Here is a 19,546-nt window from a genome sequence, read left to right on the forward strand (position 1 = left end):
ATAGGTCTCATTTAAAATGAGAGGCAGGTTCAGAGTCTGTTAGTCTAGGTAGATTGTATAACTTCACATAATCATCCCGAATACAGTATGTGTGACCCATGTGTGAACTCTTGCTCTCAGTCAGCCCTCAAAAGGCTTATATGTTGTCTTGGGTCACTTCACAGCATCACAGCATGCTCCATGGAATGACCTTGGGACTGGATTGAAATACCAATTTTATTTCTTGTGGGACTTGGCTATTTTGATATCTCTTCCTTACTTTCTATGTGTAATTCTCTCCCTGGAGCCTCCTCATCTTTCCTTGCTGCCTGGTTAAAGGTTCATCTTCCTTCACTGAATGATTTCAAAGGTCTTCTTTTTGCACTTCAGGGCCTCGAATATCATCATTCTTCAGTGCAGTTTACAGATATTCTTGCAAAGATTTAAAGTTTGTAAATTGTTTGTATTCAATATTCTTTTTATACTTTCCTATCTCCTTAAACACATATTCTATCTGCTTGATTTGTTGTTTCCTCCTTAGGAGAGGTGACAAGCCAAGATAGAAACAGTATAAGAGGTGTAAAATTTCTTAGTAACTAATTCTCTTTACACAACTTCAGGACTTTTGGAGCCATATTTCAAGTTGGTTAGGCGATCAGCAATTTAAACTGTAAAATTACAGTTTTAGATGCCCTATGTTTATTCATTCTGCGGAGAAGAGGGGCTCTGCCTTTGAACTTGTGCATTAGAAAGTCACACTATGACCCCTACATAAACATGCATTTCAAAAAAAGCCCCTCAGAATCTCACTTTCCCTTTTAAAATCCAGATATTAATGGTGCTATAGTTGTCAAACTAGGAAGATAGAATGTACAGTATTTTATTTCACCATCTGTTACCTTGATTAAAAACCTATTAACAGTATATGGGTCTCCATAAGCACTTTACCCCATTATTTGCAACATATTCATGGATTCTTCTTGAGTGAAGGGCCATGCTAATTGGAAGTGAGAACATTTATAACAAATACAAGTGAGCTCCTCTTCTCAGAATTAGACTTGACTTCTGTGCACAGTTAGGAGATAAACTAAAATATCAAAAAGAGTAAGTGTTGAGCATTGATAAAAGGCTGTTACATCGAAGGCTACTGAGTAATTCAGACTGATGACCCTGGAGACTAATCAGGATTGTGGAGGGGTGTATTAGATCAAATCCCCTAGTAGCACAGGCTGACATGCGATATTTCTGTAAATTCTGAAAGGAGTGTGTTTTTGAGGAGCTAAGAAAGTGAGGGGAGCATGAATTGGACAGTGAGTAAGATAAGCAAGGATGCGGTTCTGCCGGAATATTGTCAGAGTCGGCCTCCTGGGGGATCTGCTGTGGCCCTGAACTGTCATACCTGAGAGAAGCGGGCTGATTTGTCTGGCCTATATCAATCAGTCGTTGGCTGTGAGCCACTTTCCTCACCTCCAGGAGAGGTAGTAATTTCCTGGACAGGTCCATGGGGCTCTTGTTAGTTTTGGCAATTCTCTTTGATTTTAGGATAATGTTAGTTGGAGGTGAGAACACCAAATTATGAATATAAGCATGTTCATCTATTCACATTTAGATTGTCTTTTGTGCACACTTAAGAGATAAGCTAAAAAGTCAAAGAATTAGTGATTACTGATGTTACATTGAGGGGTATTGGATAGCGCTGTGGGAAGATTTAAGAGTAAGCTGAGACTGCTGCATCTGAGAGCCCTTAACAATCAAACTCAGAGCATCTGTTGCACCCACTTCAAGAAGTAAGAAGAGCTTGAACAGCTGCCTTTCTGTCTAAGCCAAGTGTTACGGAGGCTGATTATGAGCATCATGTTAACAAGGGGAAAATAGTTCCTCTGGGGAAAACTTTGATTGTTGAGAGTATAGTGAAAGGGGTAAAAGAAATGTCACAGAAAAAAAAAACCCAGTACGTGGTAGCATTTTATCGGGAAACATCTAAGCTCCAGAGGCCAAAGGTCTGTGTGTTCAAACAGGAGATGCAGAGTCATGAGAGCTCAGATGTGTACAGTTGTGAACATCTGACTAATAAGAGTGATTTAGGAGTCCTGGGATTCCTATGGTGGTGGAATATGTAGATTCATTTCTTAAAATGTTACTTACCCAAACAGAGATGAAAAAAGTCAGATAAGCATGAAAATATTGAACCAAAGCCTAATATATATAGCTGAGCATAATTGTCTACTGAAAAGTCTGGAGAAGAACCTGGAAATTCCTCAGGACTGCACATACACTGATCAAAAAGTGATGGATGATGAGGTCAGTGCTCAGAGGGGCACAGTTCTCCGGGAGGATACATCATTAATCAGCCATAGCTGCTTCATTGTAGACAGTGATTAATGCAAAGACAGGATGCAATCCCTAGAAGCAGAGAAATCCTATGTAGGACTCCATATGGGACCTCCTGGTTACACATAACCCTTGAGGGCTCCTCGATATATATTTTAAAGAATATTCACCCTTGTGAGTGTCTGTCCTTTCCATTATACATTTTTCTTACCCTGAATTCTAGATTCAGTGTCACATGTCTCATTTGAAAATTTAGGTCCATGTGGTCTAAAATACTTTAAGAAATATTTGCAGAATTTCTCAAAATCAGAGACTTTTTATATTACAGTCTTTTACAGAGACTTTTTATATTACAGAGACTTATTATAATACAGTCCACCAATGAGATACTGGAATTTCTAATCATGTTTGCCATTCATCTTTGAAACTATTTTGTTCTGCAAATTATTCATGCTTAAAATAGAGAAATTTGAAAAACAACATAAAAAGCAATGTTATCACTCGAAAATAATCACTGTTTTAAAGATGAACCTTGTATTTCTTTTACCTGTTCTACAATCACATGCACATGTTATTTCATTTCTTTGTAAACTCTTCCTTTTTCATACTCATGCATTTTTTTCACCATTTGAATGGAACTTTATATCCCACTGGGCAAATGACTTCATGGTTTTAAAAAAAACCAAACAGGAATTTAGCCTGTTGCCTTTGGACTTTTATCCATTTTTTTCTTAACTCTCACAAGCAGAGTTTGTACTTTTTGTACTTTCCTACAAATTAGTCTAGACACAACTGGACTTCCTCCACAGGACAGGGCATTTTAAGGCCATTTGTGACCAATCTCCTGTGGGAAGTAAGCTTTCCTTGACCTTGTAGTGAGGGGAACAAGTCTGTCTCACAGAAGTCTGAATCTCTGGGGAAACCTGCGAAGGCTCCTGTACTGACCCACTCGCCTTCAGGCAAGCATGAGTCCTGAACGCATTCTTTCCGGGGTGTTTCTACTGCTCTGTCAGAACTTTTTACCCCCAAAGTGGGTGTGAGTCCCTTTGAGACAGTCTGTTCAAAGAATTGAGAAATTTGTATTGAACTTCCTGTTGTTGCCCCCAAAATGTGGTTTTTTAGTCATGTAAAGTAGATTTCTAATCATTGCCTCACTTAGTCAAATTATTGTTTTAATTTTTATTTATTTTTAAATTAATTTTATTGGTATAATTTAGATATAATGATCACACTCATCACAAGAAATTGGTACCTTCTGCATAATAATTTACATCTAAGCAGTTTTGATTCATTTAAAAAAGTTAGATAAGAAATTACCAAATTTCTTGCTTTGTTCAGTTATTGAAGAGAGTGTTTGATCATGTAAAATTTGAAAGAAAAGGTGCAGAACTGAAAACTTTGGCAAAGACTGGTATTGGATATCATCACAGCTCCATGAGTGCCAAAGAAAAACAGCTAGTTGAAATTCTCTTTTGAAAAGGATTCATTAGGGTAGATAGACTTTTTCATTTTCTAAAAATATGAAATGTGACTGCGTGAAGTTGAATTTTCCTGAAAAATAAAAATATAATCATCTTTTTCCCCTTGAAAGTATGTTTTGTTTCTTTTTTTGTTACAACCCATGTGCCCAGATCTCCCCACCTTATTTATTTGGGGGTAGAGGTTTAAAATTTATCATTCAGTTTATCTATTTTCATGAAAATAAAAACAATTTTGTTAACAGATGTTTTTCCGAATATTTCTATTGTGAAATACACCCAGGCTGGTCTTGGCACAACCCCTTTTGTTTCATTTATAATATTTAGAAAATTTTGTGTGCTATTTATATGATTTTGGCTACATGTGTTTGGAGGACAGCTGTACTAGAGTTGTGATCAGATACTTTTCTAATATAATACCTGAAATGAAGGCAAGAATATGGTTTCTGAGACTCTGCTGCTTACTTTAGCAGAATTTTTAGATGTGTTACTTTTTGTGTATGTGTGGCACAAGAAATTAAACCTAAGGCCTTTGTACTGAGTTATATCCCCATCCTTTTAAAATGCTGAGACAAGTTCTCACTAAACTACTAAGTTGCCCTGGCTGAGCTCCAACTTGGAATCCTCCGGCCTCAGCCTCCCATAGTGCTGGAATTACAGGTGTGTACCACAAAGCCCAACATAGGGTGTCACTTCTAAATGTTCTCTTTCCTGTAGCTCACAGTGAAAGACAGGCAGATTAACTTACATAACTTTCAAACCAAACCCTTACTATATTTTTTTGTGTGTACCATGAGGGAACAAGAGGCTGATCCAGAGTAATTCATAAAGAGGTTTAGATAATTTGCTAGTGAATTTGAATACTGAGTGATATTTAAGAATAGACATTGACTTTTACAAGTTATCTATATTAAATTTTGTCTGACATATGCTGCATTCAGGAGATGGTCAAAGAAAGAGAATGAGACAGACAGAGATACATGAATTCTTCTATGCTACGTAGCATAATCTTTTTCATAATAAACTACATGTTGCAGAAAATCTGACAGCATAATTAAAGTGGAATTTGTTATCTGGAAAAGCAAAATATATTTTCAATGAATTTGCTGAGTTTTTATTTAACTAAAGAAATATTATTTTTTAAAATTCATTGCCAAAATTTCTACGTGACTATGAATTGAAGGAAAGTAGGTATGCCTATTTTGATCAGCATATCCTACTTTTAAAATAGTGTCTACTTATTTGTAATTGTTCAATCACTGATAGTTTAGTGAATAATTTAGTAGATCCCTCAAGAGAAGGTCTATGGAACTAGTTCTTTGTTTTAAAGAGCACATTTAAAAAATTATTTTCTAAATTAAATTTCTTATTTTTTCTATTCTTGTTTTTATTAAAGAACTTAGAAAATATTTTTTAAAATTTTCAGATGCATGACCTATTACAGAATTATTAAAATTACTCCATATACTTAAACATTAACACTAAGCAGAGCATAGATGCCAGTCAATATAAAAAGAGAGAAAGAACAAATAAGAAATACCTAAGAATAGATAAAAAATGAGCAAAAAGTTGGGCCATGTAGGTAGGCTTTAGAGTTTTCCCTATACTCTTTATGGTCAGTTATTGTAGCTATTCAAGATAGGGGATCCTATTTTGTTCTTATTACCAAGATATGTTATTTTTATGGATATCTCAATTAATTTTAGTAGAGAAAGTAAATAATTGACCATAATAGGTTTATAACAGGATTATTAGATAAATTTTCTTTCTAGTAATTTATTTAAAAATATTGGCACATGTAGGGTGCCAGGTACCCTTTTTGGAGTCCAGTTTAAGACAAGTAAACAAACAAATAGGATTACTGAGGTTATTTGTCCTGCAAAAATGAATAAAGTAGAACCTAGTAGTAAATAATGATGGGAGGGGATGATTACTATACGGTTACTCAGAAGTTTCTCTGTGACATTTGACCAAACAACTGACAGAGCCAAACAAATTAGTATTTGGCAAAATGTATTCTGCACACACAGTAACATTGTTACAGCCTCGACCTGAAAATGTGCATGGTGTGTTTGTGAAATAGAAAAAATAATAGTGTTTCTAATAGGGATAATTTTCACACTGTATTTAATTAAAGTTCAAAGAGGTTTCAGTAATTTTGTGGAAGGAAATAATTGCATTCTATTAAAAGGCTTGCATGCAGTATTTTTTTATTCTCTTTGTAGGTGGTGACAGCTACCGGAACACTTGCTTTAGGAATCAACATGCCTTGTAGATCTGTTGTTTTTGCCCAAAACTCAGTCTATCTGGATGCTTTAAATTACAGACAGGTATTGCAATATGTATATGCTTGCTTAATAAATCACTAAAATGTGGTCATAAAATAGTAAAAAAAAATGTAAACCATCATTTTTCAAACACGCTGCAATTCACAAAATGGCACAGTTGGCATTCATCCCTGCCTGCGTGCCATCTTTAGGGTAGTATAGTGGAAAGTATAGGAGTTTGGAATTCGGTGACTACTGCTGATCAGGTGTGTGACCTTTCATGACATATCTAAACTTCCTGATCCTCCTGATCTATCTCCAGAATATGGGTGACAATTGTAATCTCATGACATTTACAAGAATTAAAGGAAGCAATTTATAAGAAAGATGCATATCCTAGATGATAAATAATTACCTGTTCCTTTACGATGCACAGGATTTTACACACTGGTTTAATGGTTTTTTCTTCTTTGCTTGCGATACACAATCTGTTATCAAGCCTGGTTAATTGCTCTCCTTAGTGATATTGAGTTTTTGCCTTAAATCTCTGCATCTACTGTCTTTCATGATACAGTGTTGGCCAAATGGAACAATTTCCTTGATTTTAAATTCTGCTTATTCTATGTCTCAAAGACAACACAGTGCATTCATTGATGGCAAACCTCTTAGAGATTGAGTGCCAAACTTCAACCCAAAACTCATTTATCACAAAATGCCCACACTGCAATTAAACCTGAATACTGAAGTTTTAGTGTAGAAAAAACAATTCTACATTAACATCTTTGGTCTGAAAAGAAAAAGACAATAATATGTGTGCCATAGGTTTGCCCCACTGGCATAGTGTCTTCTAATACTTCCTCTGCTCATGGACATTTGGTTAACATTTCTGTTGGCAGGATCAAATTTAGCTGTGTCACCAAACATTTATATTTTTTGTCAAAGACCTCCCTGTTTTCTTCTTGAAACACTTCATATTCTCTTACAGACAGTGTTCTCGCTCAACTGAACATTCTTATATTTTTCTACAAACTTACCAGCCCCTGTCTTTTCATTTCTATTCCTGCTGTTATATTCTATATGAACTTTCTGGGCATCTCATCTTTAGGGGTCTCACACTTAGGGTTCATTATCCGAGGTGTTAGGATATTTGGGGTGACAGACTTGGGAATTGAATTTGCAGAGTATGACTCCCAGATCTTTCACTTTTGAGTTGGTTAACTATGGGGAAGTTCCTTATGCAGTCTTCTCCATGCCCTAGTTTCCACATTATGGACACAGCAATTTTATATATCTCATATGTTATTGGGAGGTCTGTATGATAGCAAAGGAAAGACAACCTAGCTCTTTCCATGTACTTAATGAGAATTCATAGAACCTCTGTCAAGAATTTATTCTTAACTTGTTTATAAGCACCATTTCTTAATTTCATCTTTCTCATGTATTTCTATGATTTTTGCACAGTATTTATTTGTGATTCATAGCTCAACACATTTATGTGAGAAAGGGCAGAAGAGAAAGGAATTAGAGAGAGAGGACCTGGGGAGGGAGAAAAAATTGGTACAACAGAGTTCATCTGTAAGTGAAGTTAAAATCAGATTCTAATCTTTTGATGTTATGTTTTTTGTTCCACATATCATTATACAAATAACTGGTAGAATTAGTGATATGAAATAAGTACATATGAATGATAAATGTCTCATCTTTCAACTCTTGACTCAGTCATGGTAAAACTCCTAAGGTTTAGATGGGTGTCAGTTAAGTAACCTTTGGACCTATGCACAATTTACTTGCTTGAAAACGGCAGACAAGGCTCAGTTCTTACACAATCATAGGAAAAGTACTTAGAGGAATTTCACATTGTGAGTCTATTCTGTCTCAGATGTCTGGTCGTGCTGGAAGACGGGGGCAAGACCTGCTGGGAGATGTATATTTCTTTGATATTCCTCTGCCCAAAGTAGGAAAACTGATAAAATCCAAAGTTCCTGAGCTCAAAGGACAGTTCCCTCTCAAGATAACCCTGATTCTGCGACTCATGCTGCTGGCTTCCAAGGCAGATGACCTAGAGGATGGCCAGGCAAAGGTATCATCCTGGGTGCCACCTGAAGCAGACCTTGGCCACTGGTCTGGCTGCAGGTGGGTCTGCTGGGTTTTTGATTGTTTGTTTGTTGGTTTGTTTTCCCCTCAGAAATCTGTACCAATAACTTTTCAATTTTATAGGTCTTTTGATACTTTTTAGTGTCTTCTAGAAAGGACAATGGGAAGTAGAGGAGAATAATGGTTACTTTTGTTTCTTTGCTGTATCTAACAAAGTTTTAGCTGGATGAGCTTTGGAAATCACCAGGATGTTGTTTTCTTGTGTGATAGACATGGTCTTGCTGTAGATAAGGGTGGTGAGTGTGGCTATAAAAATATCTGAGTTAGATTCCTGTTTCTTCCATTTAGAAGGAAAGTGGTACATTTTTATGATTCTGTAGTAAAAGTTTGTTTTTTCGTAATAATTTATCTAATTCATTAAATACTACTCAATAAATACAGAAAGTTGAAAGAAGAAAAGAAACGAACACAACACATCTACCTCTAGTACCCAAAGACAATCATATTATCATCTTATTTTAGTCATTTTTCCCTAAGGCATGTCTGTGCTTTTATTTTTCAACCTAGATGAAGTTATGTATAACTGGACTTCAGAAAATGGTTCTAATGTTTGTGTTCAGATAAATATTTTGAGTCCAACTCCACAACAAGAGATTTAAAATTTATAATTAAATAATTTCATTTTCATTTTTATGAAGATATGTTGTTGAAAGGATATGTATGAAGGTCCAAAGGGGAAAGTTAAGTGGGAGGGGTCGGGGAAAGGAAAGAAGGGAAAGGAATAAACATTTTTTTAAAAAAGAAAGGATATGTATGAGTCCATTTCCTGTACCTTTTTACACCATACCACAGACTTTCAACTGTAATGTCCAAGGGCTGCATCTAGTGACAGCCTTCTTAGTGTATGAGCATGAGGAGGCCCAGAATAGTACATGGGAGGAGACTGAAAGTATTCACATGTCTGTCTGGTCTCTCTTCCTCTTATTATAAAACCACCAGGATTCAATCTTGGATTCTCTACCCTGTGAAATTTACCTAATTCTAATCACATCTCAAAGGCCCTGCCTCTATACACTAGAGTCAGGCTAATTTTGCCCCTTAATACCTCACAATGGGGCATACATTCAAGCATAAGTTTAGGAAGCCAAACTATATTTATACCATAGCAAGACTTATTCTTTGCTGTTTTGTGTATTAATTAGTGTACTCAGTTAAATCAGTTATTATATGATAAGGTGACACTGTTTTTAGAATCTTCAGATGAGTTGGCTAGTTCTATAGACCAGGCATACATAATTTTAGACCAAAACTTCCCAGTGTTTTAGATTTTAATTTTTACCTCTCTGTAGGGAAGAACATAGCTTCTAATAAATTTAATTATTTTTTTTCAAAAAAGTTATTGAGTTGGTTCAATTTTTTGTCTGAGCATCATTGAGAGAATCTATCTGTGATATTCTCTTATGCTTACTTTTATGTGTGGGCATATAACTCTTAGAATACACTTTTTATTTATCTTATCAAACAATTTTTCATTGCCTTTAGGCATTTGGTGTTGAGAGGCATAGACTCTTGGAATCTCATTTAGGGGAACCGTGTTAATTTTTTTTCTTTGTGCTTTGAACTAAAAAGAATTCTTAAATTATGTATTTGTTACTTATTTCTGTTTAATTTTTCAGCTTCTTTTTCAAGAAAACTATGAAAATCTGGTGGTTTGCCAAACAAGTGGTTATATAAGATGTCTTCTGGTGAATTCTGTCTAACTAAATGCTGTTAATCAAAATATCTTTTCAAATCTGAGGCTGGAAAGCTTTTGGCCAAAATATCAGTATTAGCCTATCTTCATTTTTAGTAGCTTTCCTTAAGTGAGAGGTCATTCTCTACTTCTACCAGTTTACTGGCACATTGACCATGATGGATGTCATTAATCATCATAAACTACAGGAAGCAGTTTCAGGATTCCAACCATGTCACTTATAATTTAATTATGGAGTCCCATACTTCTAAGGTCACAGTGAAGCACAATGAGTTCCTCACCCCTCTTACTACTTTGATTTTCTCTGACTGTTGCCTTCTCTGACTAAATGGCACATGAAGAATGTGGCACAAGAGGTTGTAGAAAAGGTCATTTCTGGTGACCTTGAAAAAATCACCTCACAGCAATGGAGCGATATCCCTTTAGCTCTCTTCTTCTCTCACTTTTCATTAGCCCAGTGGCCTTAAAGAAAGTATACTATCTGTAAACTCTCAAGCCTAAATGCAAAGGCTTAAATTTTATTGATACTGGAAATTTTTTCTTGGTTGAGCTTCCATAGACATTTTAGTGGGAAGTTTAAAGCTACATGAAATGCAGTACTGTTTGACACTGGAAACCAAACTATTTTTTTGGTTTTAATAAACCTAGTTCCATTATTTGTGTGATAATACTATTGGATATGAAATAATATATATCTTTGAAATGATTTAATAGATTGGATAACATAGCATGATTTATGGGGCTTAATCTTTTTGTTTCCATTAAGTTTATTGGTACATTTTAGGTACATAATATGATGACATTCATCATTGGGAATTTGTACCTTTATATGATACATCTTGTTTCTTATTTTTCCCTATTCCACTGTCCTTCCTTCAACCGCCCCACCCCTCCCTATTTACAAAGACTTTGTTTCCATTTTTGTCTTTGCTTATATTTTTCCTTTCCCTTCTTTCCTTTCCCCTACTCCTCCCACTTTCCCCTTCCCCTTTAAACCTTTTCTTCCTATTTCACATTATCTATTATGCTATAAGCTCTTCAACTGGATAATAACAGATTTCTTTTATTATCAGATTCTTGGGAATATGTTTCATTTCTGACAATTCTGTTTTATGTGTTCTGTTTTGTTAAAGGAAGGATGTAGGAGCACAGTAAAGAAAATACTATGACATCTAGACGAGGCTTGTAGATTGCTAATATCTGTGTATGTAACAGATATGGATACTATCTATCTTATGTTATCTCTTACAAATGCATTTCATATACTTGACATTGTGTGAATAAAGTGCTCTTCTCTTAGGCGCTGTCCATGCTAAAGCATTCGCTGCTGTCCTTCAAACAACCCAGAACCATGGAGATGTTAAAACTTTACTTTTTATTTTTTTGCAGTTCTTGGTGAAGCAGGTATGACTGTGTTTTGCTTTTTTGTGAAATACCTTTGTTACTATCTAAATTGTCTTTCCATGCTAAACTAACTATAATATCTAGACAGTTATAGCCAATGATTAATGTTATCTATAATTGATTCAATAATCAAAGTTAGACCAGGCAATAGATACCAATTTGTTTTATATTGATACTAAACTCTCTTTTAAACTGCCAGTTAATAAGCTACTTATTAATTATGTGGTGAGTTGAGCCAAACTAATGAATTATTTTGGTTCTTTAGGGCTACCTAGATCGAGAAGGAAATCCCACAGGATTCGCTGGACTGGTATCACATTTGCATTATCATGAACCCTCTAATCTTGTTTTTGTCAGTTTTCTTGTAAGAGGCCTTTTCCATAATCTTTGCCAACCAACTAATAAAGGTGAGCTTGAGCAGACTGTAGAAAATTAGTACTTCACAAGTTATTTTTCTGTAATATTAGTATGTAGATAATTTACAGATCCTCACATTAGACAAACAGAGTTAAATTCCCACTTATATAGATTATATGGAAAGTAGCGATATTTTTGACACCTCGAATGAATTAACCTGTATGATCCCTTGGTTCCAGGATTCAGAATATATTGAATGATATATCATTTGTAGAAATATTTTCTTCTAATTAAATATAATATAGACTCATTAGAGAATAAAGATATAGGACAGCATTACCTTACTATCCACAGATAATCACTCTTAATATTTTCTTCCAACTATATTTTATTGAATATAATTATAAAGTATTTTTAAATAGCCAATGGCATTTAATTGCATGAAGTAGAATTTTGTTCCCCCTCAGTATGTTGTAATTACCTCACATTATGTAAATTGTTAAGTAAATTCCATTTAGCACAATTTTTATAAAAAGCTTTTGATTTTTATATTGAAACAATAAAGCCCTTACACATTGTCCATAAAATAAATTTTGCCCTTGTGTAGTGCTTGTGCTTAAAATCACTATGTTTCTTAATGCCTGATGAATTCATTATCTTTCACAACATTACCTTATCTTCCATTAGTTTATAAGACAATTTTACCGTGCAATAATAGCTGTAGTCACTATGCTCTAAAAATGCACTGTTCTGCCACCCACCGTTACATAGGTAGTCTTATTCCTGTGAAAGGTCTATAAACAGGACAAGTAATTTCAGGAAATAGGCAGTAATGTTTTGTTTATTAATATGCATTGGGTAGTTATAAATGGTTTCAAGGAGGAGGAAAAATTGATGATGTTATGAGACAGATGATATATTTAACATTTTTCATAAATGAGGAAACTGAGCAGAGAAATTAAATAAGTTGTCATGCTCTCACACTTTTAAAAATTCACAACCAAGATTCAAATATTAGTCTGACTCTACAGCCTGGGATATATTCACAGCTTGACATTTATGTCACAAGTTTTTAAACCCTGCAGTTCCCTGCTTCTGTGCTGTGCAGGGTAGAAAACTCAAACCGACAAAACTGAAATACGTGCCAGGAAGGTAAGGCAGGTCGATCAGATTTGGAGATTATTGATGGGCTGAATTTCAGAAAGCCTTAAATCCAAAGCTATAGAAAAGTTTGTTTATCATACATTTAGGTGTCATTAGAGATTTTTGAGTGTGTGAGAGAGACATGATCATAAATTCTATAGGAACTCTGATTATCCATGATGATAGAACAAAATGAGGAAAATGTTGGTAAGGTGATACAGGGAATTTGTGGTTGGGGTAACTAGGACCTGACACAGATTGGAAGCAACAATACAAACGCTTAGAAAATATACTTACTATCTTTGTCTCAATGCTTAGTTTCTATGAAATGAAATGGAATGACACTTTCAATTTAAACATGAAAATATGGACAGACATTGTTAACACATTTATAATAAGACGTTTTGGTTTGTATAGGCTCAAAATGGTTTTCTCAAGATGTTATGGAAAAGCTAGTGCTAGTACTGGCAAATCTCTTTGGAAGAATATATATTCCAGCAAAGTACTATGATGGTAATATGAAGTTTTATCAGTCAAAGGTAAAGTATATGATTTTGCTGAACTTTTCTTAGTTACAGGATAATTTTTTGTTGAATAATTTGCTGTTTTTATAATTAGTGTGCAGTTTAATCTATAATTCCAAGTACCCCTCTGTAAACCTATGAAAAGCTTAGATGCCTTGAGAAAAATTAGAATTGAAGCCTTATTCATGTTTTCCTTTGATTATATCTAATTAAAGCAGTAAGATAATACTGAAAGATGCAGCTAATTATATATTTAAGCAAAGCAATTATACCCATTATCAAATCTACATTTTCCTAATGATCTTTTTCACCTTGAGGTAAAACTGTATATTGTACTTGATAATGCCTTCACCAGATAATATAAAAATAGTCATCCAGGAAATCATCTGTATTAGGTTGGTATCACTGTGACAAAATGCTTCAGGAATGCAGTTTAGAGGGGAAAAGATTTATTTTTGCATTTAACTTCAGAGATTTCAGTTGATGGTCAGCTGGATCCATTGCTCACCTGTGGGGAGACAGAAACTTCATGGTGGAACTGCATGACAGAAGAAAGCTGCTCACTTAGTGACAGCCCAGAAGCTGAGGGTGGGTGCTGAGAAGGTAGTGCTGGGGATCAAAATAGTCCCCAAAGTGACAAGCCCCATGTTCCACTCCCTTCAACTGGGCCCTACCTCCTGTTTGCATCACCTAAATAATGCCATGAAGTTAGGATCTTAACAATAGATCGATGAACTTAATGAAATTAGCATTGTGAGGATCCAGTCACTTCCCCCAAGTCTCATCCATAAGGAAGTCTTCATCACCATGAGCCTTTTTAGGGAACCAATTGGAGCACATCCATAACATTATATCTGAATCACAGAGGCCCAGATCATGAAAACTCTTGTCTAATTTTATTTGCAGCATTTCTTTGGTAATGATCCCCCATCACTTAACATCAAAGAACGTTAATAATTCAGCTCACTAGGTACTAAGAAAGTGGGATGGGCTGATTTATATTAGTTAACCTTATGAAAAGCTACTATGGAACAAAACAAGAAGAGTTAGTCTACACCATTTAACCCAGAGTGATGAATTACAAATGTCCTCTAGACCAGGAATCACAACTTTAGAACATCATCTAAGACTTATCTTCATCCTTTTTCCCTACGTGTACATTCTTGAAATATTATTTAATTGTTCTATTCAAATTAAAACCTAACTTAGAAAAGCTAGCATTTCTAGTTTTAAAAAGGTCATCGCAAAAATAAATATGATAAAGATATTTTGAGTAGAAACCTTTTGTTAAAGATTAATAGAAACTCGTTTACATCCAGGTTACACATATTAGATGGTTGTTAATCCTACAATAACAGAGAGCTTTGAAGGCAATGAGAACTGCATGTGCTAAAATTTTATAGTGGCAAGAGGTTTTCCAAGGTATGATAGAATTCTCAAACTTAGGATTTGTCTCAGAGAATTTGCCAGTTTGGGACATAATTTGAATATTGGATTTAACAAATGCAGATCTAATGAGAATAAAAATGCTTAATCCATTTCTTAGTGAGTATACTGACCTGAAATTACAGATAAGATTCTTAAAATACTGCAAGCACCCAAGTTTTCATCACCAAAAATTTACTGAGTAACAGGTCTGAGTGAAATTTTGGGGTGCTTTATGAAAAGGCTTTAAAAGAGAGAAAAGTATTTCCAAAGGATTATGACATTTATTAAACAAAACTCTTGCTAGAAGGATCTGGGTGCACCTTTATGCATAGACTTGTATTTTACTTAAGAAGTATTTGGAATTGTTTAGGAATTAAAGATGAAAATGTGGGTTAGGAAATTCTTCAGGAAAGAGGAGACTCCTCACGAGTAATTTGGACCTGAGAAAACTGAAACACACCATCTTGATAGTCAGAAATCTCAAGGAAGCCATGACCTAGGGCAGAGATGTTGTAGGTATAGACTGAGGCTTATGACAACACGAAAACAGTAACAGCTCACTTCATTCTACTTCGATGGAGATGATCTCACCCTCACTCTCTTGGTTAAATACAAACATTGGGAGCTCACTCTGCTGAAAGAGCATCTGGTTAGGTTTACTTAAAACCCTTACAACCAAGTGAGCTTCACACCCGGCATACACGTGCACCTTCTCTTGTTGCTTGCTCTCCACATATCTCACTAGATTTTGTCAAATGTTCTTGAGTCTAATGTCATTTGAGGGTATGGCTCTATTTTTAAAAAGAGTTTGATTAAGTAGTTTCTAGACCAATGAAGAAACAGTGGGCTTATTGGATAAATAGAGAACCTTAGAATTATGCTGGAAGGTTCTTTGCTTTTCTTCTTCCAAAGGTTTAATTTTAACAAACTATAGTTTTCTCTGAAAAATATTTTTCCTCTAGGTGTTCCTTGATGATCTCCCTGAGGATTTCAGTGCTGCTTTAGTTGAGTACAACATGCAAGTTACAAAGGACTTTGCCTCTTTTTTACCACTTGTGTCCAAATTGGCTGATATGAAACAGGAGTATCAACTCCCATTGTCTGAAATCAGTGAGTATATTTCAGCTCCATTGCAGAACAATTTAACAATAAATAATCTTTCCTAAGACTATTTTATCTCAGGGCTGGGGATGGAGTTCAGTGGACGAGGGCTTTTCTGTCATGCATGAAGCCTTGAGTTCACTTCCCAATATATAGATATAGATATAGATAAATATATAGATATAGATATATATTTTATCTCAGAAGTAAACTGGAGTCCAACATAGGTCAGTTTGGTTTGAATAAAGGGTTTCCTTCAGCTTTTCAAAGAAAAATATCTGATTATAGGGAGTTAATGGGTAATGTAAAATGAAACTTAATATACCATTTATAAACCATCTTGATCAAAGCCTTGATCAAAGCCTGTCCTTGAGTCAACCCTGAAAAATGGAGTAAGACATCTGTGAGATTGAGCAAAACTAGGATCTAATTCTGGCATTGTTTTCTTGAGAGAAATTCTATTTAATGTTCATCAGCATAGTGTCTGGGTTGATTCCCTGGACCCAAATACTGGCTGTGCTACTTTATTAGCAGTCACATCCCAGGCAAGTGACACACTAATCATGTGTTAGTTTTCTCAACAGATATAGGAGAAAAGGAATAACATTATCTACTTAACTTTGGTAAGCATTAAATAATTGAGCTTTAAATGACTAACATGTGAATATTTAAAAACAGTGCTTTTCACATTGTAAGCATCATTAGTGTTTGATTTTTTTAAAAACAACTAATGGATTCTTTCAGAGAGGAAATAAATAGGTAAAGCTGACTGAGATAAAGAGAAATATTTGAGCATTGGGTAGTAATATCCAGGATTCACTATACCTTATCATCCTCAATTGGAAAAATTCAAAGAGGTAGAACTTCTAGTTTCCTGGATCCCATGAATAAAAGCAGACAGGAATGGTGGACTGTGGATCTCACAGGAGAGGTCAGATGGGGAGCAGAGGAATAATCTACCTGAATTAAAATTAGAGCCCAATTTTCATGTATGATGTGGAGTTTTAAAAGCATATGAATGGAAAATACATGCCTTCTCATGTGCCTCTTCCAAACCTAGTAATAGTGCCCACTTACAACACCCTATCCAGGAAGATTTTAAGACAGACTCAGAGATCAGGGGACAAAGTGACAAGCAGCTATTCTCTGTAAAAAATATGCAATATAAATATTACTTCCTACCTATAAAACAATCAAATACAACACATGTGTTTATAGTAGCAGAGTAGTGACACTAAGGTTAGTAGCTAACATTCATTGAATGTACCAGTCCCAAACTGGGCCACTCGCATTCGGTGATACAGTCCACATTGTGCTGTGGTTCCCTTGAATGACTGCACTCATAGCATCATCTAGACCCGTGGTGGCAAACCTATGGCATGTGTGCCCCAGGAGGCTGTTTGTTATCACTGAAAGCTCTAAAAGTTTTACCATCAGACTAAGTAAATGAGGTTTCACTAGTTGACTGATTTTATTTTTAATTTATTGATATAGTTTAGATTTACATAACGATCACATTCATCACAGGGAATTTGTACCTTTGTGTGATGTATCTTGATTCCTTTTTTTCCCCATTCCCCACCCCATCTTTCAACCCCTCTTTCCCTTCCTTATTTACAAAAGCACCATTTCCATTTTTTCTTCTTTTCTGTTTTTTTCCTTTTTCCTTCCTTTTGCCCTTCCTCCCTCTATTTTCTCCTTCCTATTGAACATTTTGTTTTCTTATTTCATACCTTCTATTGTACATTTTGGTCCCTATTTACATTTTTCGTTCAGTTGGCTGATTTTTAAAACTAATCTATCCCAATTTATTATGGTCAGAATTCACAGGTAAAGAATGTGAAGACTCCCAACTTGTGTCTCACTTGATGAGCTGCAAAGAAGGAAGAGCAGCAATTTCACCATTTGTTTGTCTCTCTGGGAACTTTGACAGTGATTTGCTTCAACCAGATATTTCCAATCATGTGAGTGAAGAATGGGGTTTATATACAAATCTCTATGTCTTTCCCTCTGTCTGAAGGGCACCTTGTAACAGAATACTTTTGACTAATTTTGAATTCTCACATACAAACAATAAAGGATTGCATGTTAGCTTGAAGAGTAATAATCTTAGAAAACTTTGTTTCCTGTAGTTTACCGGATGAGTACAAATAAATATTACATAAAAGGTTCATAGCTAACTAATTTGAAGAAAAGACATATTAATTATTAAGCAATGCTATTTCCCTTTCTTCCCCTTCTTTGCCTGATTCCCTTTCCTGTTTCCAGAAGGATACCTTATTGTTTCCTACCATGTCCTTTATTTTTCTCTTTAACTTATTTATATTTTTAGGTTACTCGAATAAGAGAAATCATGTGTTACTTAACCTTTTCTGTCTGGCCTATTTCATTTAACCTTATGGTCTCAAAATCTATCCATTTCCCTAAAAATAACTCAAAATCATTCTTACTTTATAGCTGAATAATACTGCATTTCCTTTTTCCATTCCTTGGTTGATGGGTATCTAAGCTTTTTTTCCCCTAGTTTAGCTATTGTGAGTTACACTGCTATAAGCTTTTTTTCCTAATTTAGCTGTTGTGAGTTGTACTGCTATATATTGATGTATCACTATAGTATGATAACTTTAACTGTCAGGAGAACACTCAGGAGAAGTATTGTTGGGTAGAATGGTATTTCTACTTTTAGTTTTGTGGTAAATCCCCAAACTGATTTCCGTAGTGGTTGTACTAGTTTACAATCCTATCAACAGTGTAGAAATGTTTGTTTTCCCCTACAACTTCACCAATATTTTTTGTTTTTTGAGTCCTTCATAGCCATTCTTACTAACATAAGATAGGCTCTCAGAGTTGTTTTGATTTGCATTTCCCTAAAGGCTAAACCTACTGAACATTTTTTCATTTACTTATTGTCCATTTATTCTTGTTCTTTTGTGAAGTGTCTATTTATTTCATTTGACAATTTTTCTTAGATCATTTTTCTTTTGGAATCTAATTGTTTTTGAGTTCTTTACTTTTATTATTTTTTTGAGTTCTTTGTATATTTTAGATATTGGTCTTCTATCAGAGCAGTTCCCAGAAAATTTCTTTTCCCATTCTGTAGTTTCTCCCTTCACTTTGTTAGTTGTTTCTTTTGCTGTGCAGAAGCTTTTTAATTTGTTACAATCTTATTGGTTAATTTTTTTGGTACTTTTTTTTGGTACTGGGGATCGACTCAGGACCTTGCACTTGCAAGGCAGGTGCAGTGCCACTGAGCTAAATCCCCGGCCCTTATTTGTTTATTCTTGGTATTATTCTTTGTGCTGTTGGATTTGTGTTCAGGAAGTCCTTCCTCATGTTTATATCTAGTGATTTCCCTATTTAATCTTCCAGGAGCTTCAGTGTTTCTGCTTTTATATCCAGGCTTTTGATCCATTTTATTTGATTTTAGTACAGGATAAGAAATAATGAGCGTAGTTTCAGTATTCTCCATGTGTACAACCAGCTCTCCCAACACCATTTGTTAAAAGGCCATCTTTTCACCAACATAGGCTCCTCCCCACTTTTTCTGAGATCAGATAGCTGAAGGTGCACAGAGTTTCTGTGTCTTTCTGTTCCATTGGTCTGTATTTCTATTTTTTTACTGGTACTATGCTGTTTATATTACTAGAGCTTTATGTTGTAAGTTTAAATTTGGAATTGTAATATCTC

General features: G+C 35.0%; 1 protein-coding gene across 1 annotated transcript in view; it reads left to right on the plus strand.

Annotated features, from left to right (window-relative positions):
- The window catches only part of LOC101719867 (putative ATP-dependent RNA helicase DDX60), a 109,298-nt gene that overhangs the window by 81,315 nt on the left and 8,437 nt on the right, over positions 1-19,546 (plus strand). Inside the window, 10 exon segments of the mRNA XM_087216998.1 lie at positions 2,133-2,280; positions 3,649-3,801; positions 6,014-6,118; positions 7,935-8,135; positions 11,203-11,281; positions 11,284-11,306; positions 11,572-11,713; positions 13,224-13,345; positions 15,721-15,868; positions 17,681-17,823. Coding sequence (XP_087073124.1) covers positions 2,133-2,280; positions 3,649-3,801; positions 6,014-6,118; positions 7,935-8,135; positions 11,203-11,281; positions 11,284-11,306; positions 11,572-11,713; positions 13,224-13,345; positions 15,721-15,868; positions 17,681-17,823 — 1,264 coding nt within the window.

This window comes from Heterocephalus glaber, unplaced genomic scaffold (assembly GCF_053883595.1).
Source record: "Heterocephalus glaber isolate CG9 unplaced genomic scaffold, H.glaber_assembly_v1.0 deba00001461, whole genome shotgun sequence".
Classification (NCBI taxonomy): domain Eukaryota; kingdom Metazoa; phylum Chordata; class Mammalia; order Rodentia; family Bathyergidae; genus Heterocephalus; species Heterocephalus glaber.